Here is a 5,687-nt window from a genome sequence, read left to right on the forward strand (position 1 = left end):
AAGGAAGGAAGGAAGGAAGGAAGGAAGGAAGGAAGGAAGGAAGGAAGGGAGGATGGAAGGGAGAAAGGGAGGGAGGAAAAGAGGGAGGGAAGGAAGGCAGGAAGGCTGGCTAGCGCCCAGCAAAGTAAGCCGTTGGCCACGTCCTGCAGGGGCACTTCTCATAAAGAGCATCTCGAGTCCGTTCTCTGGGTCAGGAGATCTTTCTTTCCTCCCTCCCCCCCCCCACTCCCTCGGGACAATGGGTGGCCCCTGCCTTGATCAGTGGCTAAGCCAAAGCCAGCCTCCTTCGGCCTCCCGGCGTGGGGCTCTCCCTTCACGCGCTGCCTCGGCCTGTAACGGGGCAGTGGAATCGCGTCCCCCAACACCGGGCGCCCCAGTCGAAGCTTCGCGCACCAAGACTTTTGGGACACGCTGGTGGGTGGGGGTGCAGCCAGAGAGGAGGCGGCTTGCTACAGGGGGCAGCGGGGCCACAATGTGACCTTGGGCAAGTCACCCCCCTCCTTGGTAAACTATGGAGGAGGGCCAGGCGGCCTCCGAGGTCCCTTCCAGCCCCAGACGTGGGGTCCGTCTCTCCCTCGCGTCTGGTTCCCGTCCCCCCAGGCACACAGTAGGCGCTTAACGCTTGCTGGCTGGGGCGACCTGTTGAATGCGGGATGAGCGAGTGGCCGCTGCGGCCCCGCTCCTGTGGGGATCCTCGGCGGCCCCCGGTCCCGGGCAGGAACGGGGATGGGGAGGGGCCCCGGAGGCAAAGCCGCCGCCGGCGCCGTCGTCACGGAGCCGGGCCGCCCCGCCCCCCGGGCGGGGCCAGCTCCCCCGACGGCGCTGACTCAGCAACGCGAGGGGCGAGGTTTGTCCCTCGGCGGACCCCGTTTATCCCTCCCGGCCTCGCCGGGGCCGAGTCCCGTTTCCTCTTTCCGGCGCTCGGGGTGTCCGCGAGCCCCAGCCCGCCGCCTGTCCCGCTCGGCCCGGCCCTGCTCCGCTCGCTCCGGGGCCTGCCCCTGTCCGCTGGAGCCAGACCCAGACCGGCCCCGGCCCAGCCGCCGCCAGTGCCGCCCCCGGCCCGCCTCGGGACCCCAGGACAGCAACCGTTACGAGGCCGCGCGCGCGCCGCCGTCTCCATGAACGACACGAGTGAGAAGCGAGAGGGGGGAGCGTTGGGGGGGTCGGGGAGGGGGGGGTCGGGACCCTGCGTGCGCGCGCCCCGCCGCGTGCGCGTGCCCGGCACCCCCTCCCTCACTTCGGAAGAAGGGAGGAGGGACCCCCGGGCTCCCGCCCTGCTAGGACTGGACGGGGAAACTGAGGCCCGGGGGTGCTGGGGAGACCGCCCAGGCCATCGAGTCTCCTGTTCTCTATGGACAAGGCGGGGAAACTGAGGCGGGGGTGGGGGAGCGTCCCAGGTGGCCGCGCTAGACCAGCGGCAGGGCCACGGTGGTGGGCGCAGAGGTCTGGAGCTGTGCCCTCTAAGAATGGGGGTGTCCTAAGAGTCGGGGGGGCCGGGCTGTGGCCCCTGAGCCCGGCGCCCCCGCCCTGCCTGGACCTCGGTTTCTGTCTTTGTAAAGTAAGTTGCTGGGGGGGGGGGGGGGGGGGGCGCCCCGGGGGGCCAAGCGGGCCCGGCCTGTCCCTTGTGTTCCAGTGTGTGACCAGCCGGCCGGCCTGAGCCTCCGGAAGGTGGCCGCCGTGATGCAGAAGCTCAGCAGCGACCCCATGTTCTCCCTGGCCCAGAACGTGGGCTGCACCCACGACCTGCTGGACGTGTGCCTGCGGCGCTCCACCGTGCAGGACACGCAGCACGTCTTCCAGCACGCCGTGCCCCAGGAGGGCAAGCCCGTCACCAACCAGAAGAACTCAGGTAGGCAGAGCAGGGGGCCCGGCCGATGGCGCCCCGGCCGGCCCACACGACGGAGGAAAGTTTGGTGGCCTGACCGCAATTTCCTCTCGAAGTGCTTAGCCGGGCCCCTTTAACTCCTGCAGTGCCACACGTGCTGGTTTCCTAACAAATCAATATTAATATGATAATGATGTCAGTAGTAATGCCTCTGCTGTTCTCCTCAGTGTCTTATATACAGTTGTCAGCGTGGCCAGTGCAGCGGGCACCAGGAGGCCTTCTTTAAAAAGTGCTGAAACTCTAAGAGGGCACTGGAATGAGACAGTGAGCTTAAGCTCCAATGAAAGCCGTCCAGCAGAAACATGAAGTGAATAAATGCAGCTGTTAAATACTAGGCAGCTTGGGGGGATTGGCAGGGATGTCGTGCAGAAGGTGGGACTTGGATGGCATCTGAAAGGTAGAGGGGGACCCTTTGAGGCAGAGGCAAAGAGGCAAGGGGAAAAGAAAGGGGCTGTTTAAAGGCCCAGAGATGGAGGAACCACAGGGTCATTTTGACTCTGGTAGAGGCCAGGGCCTCTTGCAGGACCAGGTTGGATAGGGCTTTAAAAGCAGAACAGAGGTGTTTGTGTTTAATTCTAGTCAGTAGAAAGCTACTGGAGTTGATTGAGTAATGGAAGTCAAGTGGTCAGTTCTGTTCTAAAGGAAAATTACTTTGACAGTGAGTGAATGATGGATGGACTGGAGTAGGAAAAGGCTCAAGGCAGGGAGACCAAAGAGGATGCTGCTGGAACACTCTGGGGAAGAGGTGACAGGGACCCTGAACCAAGGTGGTAGAGGTGTGAGGGAGAGGATGCAAGAAATGTGAACTGTAGAAACCCAAGATTTGGCAACTGATTGGTTGGTGGGTTATTGGGGTTGGGAAAGTGAGAAGTCCAGCCAGGATAATGCCAAGGTTAGGAACTGAGCTGGATGGTGGTGCCTGTGGCAAAAATCAGAAGGTTTGGAAGCAGGAAGGATTTGGAGGGCAAGATGTGTGGGCGCTGCCACACCCAGGAGAGGAGAGATGCCCGCGACCTAGGGGGTGGTGAGAGGGAGAGACAACCTGAAGGAGCTAATGCCTAGGGCTCCCTGAGGCAGAGCTGCTCCAGCCTCCCTCTGCTCATTCTAGCCCATTTCCAGCTGTTAGAAGTGGGAGGGCTCCAGGTGTATTTGCATTAAAATGTTACATTTGCATATGTAGGTTGATTAGTTCAAGTATAAATGAACCAAGGTTTGGGTTTAGTTCTCAAACAGGCCAGATAACTTCCCACACTAGCAACTATTCAAGGCTCCCAATCGGGCTCAGCTTCCTGGACTGTCTGCTGTCCAGCATCCATGCTGGAGAGAAAAGCAACTGTTTAGATACTTATTTGGTGTCTCATTCCTGTGTGCAAAAGATAGGATGCTTGACAAGGGCACCTAGACTATTCAGTGTATTCTCCAGCAATTTTAAAGTTCTTATTACATACCAGTAAAATAAGCAGGTTTTTTTCCTTGCTCATCCCCAATCCCATCAGCACTCAAGGGAAGCAGGACCACCAAATAACATTTTTCAGTAAGGAGAGAGACAGAGACAGAGATAGAGAGATATACACACACACACAGAGCTAGGGAGAAATAGAAGACATCTAGAAATATAGTGGTCCCCAGACCACAGTTTACAGGGGTTATATATCCATATTTGTAGATTCTTCTAACAGTAATATTTAATTACATTTACTTGTTCCTGTTTATTTAGCTGTTTCCCAATCAGTGGGCCTATACTTTGTTTCCACTTCTTCGCTCCCTCCGAAAACTGGTGCTATGCATATTCAGTTGCAGAGAAGACCTTTCTGGCTTAAACTTCCTTGGGGTACACACCTAACAGTAGGATCTCTGGTCAAAGGGTATAGGTGTTTTGGTCACTTTCTTGGTATAATCACAGACTGCTTTCCAGACTTCGTGGACCAGTCCATATCTTCATCAGCAATGCCCTAGATGGCCTGCCTCTCCTTGTACAACCCCTTCACTTCTGACTTCACCACTTTGGTTATCTTGCCAATTTGCTGGGTATGAGGTGAAGCCTTAGAGTTGTCTCCATGCACATTTCCCTTGTTGGTAATTTGGAACATTCTTTTGCGGAATTGTGTGTACTTCATTTTTATCTGTTCCTATCTCTGTCTTGTTCTTGAGTTGTCCAAGACGGCAGCATGATGTTCACCAGGAATCGCAGTTGTGTGTCTGATACAACCCAGGCCAGTATAGTGACTTGGAGGTTTCTGTTTTCTTTTGTTTTTGCAGGGAGATGCTGGATCTTTTCATGTCTGAACGTTATGAGACTTCCTTTCATGAAAAAGTTAAATATTGAAGAATTTGAATTCAGTCAGTCTTATCTGTTTTTCTGGGACAAGGTATGGGAGTGCACTCCTTGCGGACCCATTTCCATTGCATTAGCACCACAGCTTCTGAGTAGGGACCTCCTCTTCAGAGCGTGGGTTTCCTGTTTGGCACCAGCCCAGTCCTGTAGATGATGCACCATTGTTATGCTCTCTGACATTTTACAAATCCTTCTCCTACAAAGGCACATCTGTTAGCAGCTGGCAGGGAAGTTCCCTAATTGCACTTTTGCCTGTCTCCTCTGTATTGTGATCATTCTGCTAGGTCATCTAGCTTCCCTCACCTTTGTAAGACTACATTCCCAACTGCACATGGGATTTGTCAGGAAAACAAGTTTGGATTGTGTCTTGAAGAAACACAGTGATGCTTCAGAATCTCATCTGCTAGGGACCTTAGTGACCATCCAGTTCAACCTATTCCTGAAGCATCAATCCCCTATATAACCTTCCTGACAAGTAGTCATTCAGCTACCACTTGAAGACTTGGAAAGGTAGTGAGTTCCATTTTTTAGACTTCTTTCTATGAGCCTAAATCAGAATCCTTGGACCTTCAGCTGTTGATCCTGGTTCGATCCTCTAGGGCCCAGCAGAATAAAGCCCTTCCTCTTTCCATATTAAAGCCCTTCCAAGACTGTGACTGTGCTCCCTTCAAGCATTTAGGTCTTAGTTTCCCGAGATCCTTCCACCAGGCCTTGTAGGACACAGCATCCTGATTGTGATCATCTGAATATACTCCATTTTGTCCATGCCCTTGCTGTATGGTAATGGGAACAGAACACAGTATTTCAGATAAGAGTCTGACTAGAAGGCATAAGAGTGGGGCTTGGGTCTCACTTGGTCTTGCATCTGTACTTCTACTAATGTAGTGCAGAATCAGTCATAATGTTATGAATAGGTTATTTGGTCTGCACTCAGGTACAGGAAGAAATAGTAAACCAGTGATAGACTCTCGAAGGCATATTTTGGCATTTAGAAACCAGACTGGTTGGGAAATAAAATAGTACATGAGGCCCCCAAATATCCCATTGGCCTAATTCACACAGCATGTCTGCTGGATTTTCATTTCACTTTTGCCTGACCTGCCTTATTATATTCTAGGTTGAACGCTGTTACTTCTTTTTGAATGCTTTTGTTGAAACGGCTGAGGAACCAGAGGATGGAAGGCTGGTGCAATACTTACTTACTAATCCTGCAAATGATGGTGGACAATGGGACATGTTAGTCAATATTGTTGGTAAGACATTATTTCCCCAAATGTTGACTAGTTAAAGGAACTGAAATATACTATATTAAAGGCCCAGGATTCTAATGGTGGACATTTAATTAGTAGCTAATTCATGACATACATTTGACCTGACAGAAGAGTGTGTATGTAGCTTGGGGAACCTGTCTCAGCTTTGTTCTTCACCATCCTTCATTCCTTCCTCACATACCCTCTATGTTGTGGA

The 5,687-nt window shown here is 53.2% G+C and overlaps 1 protein-coding gene across 2 annotated transcripts in view; it reads left to right on the top strand.

Moving 5' to 3' along the window:
- The first annotated feature begins 796 nt into the window (after positions 1 to 796).
- Positions 797 to 5,687, top strand: part of BLMH (bleomycin hydrolase) — a 46,826-nt gene continuing 41,935 nt past the window's right edge. Inside the window, exons 1-4 of one of the 2 annotated variants that reach the window (XM_069089732.1) lie at positions 797 to 1,131; positions 1,634 to 1,849; positions 4,145 to 4,254; positions 5,338 to 5,473. In XM_069089732.1, the coding sequence (XP_068945833.1) occupies positions 1,119 to 1,131; positions 1,634 to 1,849; positions 4,145 to 4,254; positions 5,338 to 5,473 (475 nt within the window). In that variant the 5' untranslated portion in view covers positions 797 to 1,118. Of the gene's footprint in view, positions 1,132 to 1,542; positions 1,559 to 1,633; positions 1,850 to 4,144; positions 4,255 to 5,337; positions 5,474 to 5,687 lie in introns of those variants that run through there. The other variant, XM_069089733.1, reaches the window with a different exon arrangement.

This window comes from Petaurus breviceps, unplaced genomic scaffold (assembly GCF_028583685.1).
Source record: "Petaurus breviceps papuanus isolate PSGF00001 unplaced genomic scaffold, PetGlider_PUasm1.0 186, whole genome shotgun sequence".
In the NCBI taxonomy this organism is placed as follows: Eukaryota; Metazoa; Chordata; class Mammalia; order Diprotodontia; family Petauridae; genus Petaurus; species Petaurus breviceps.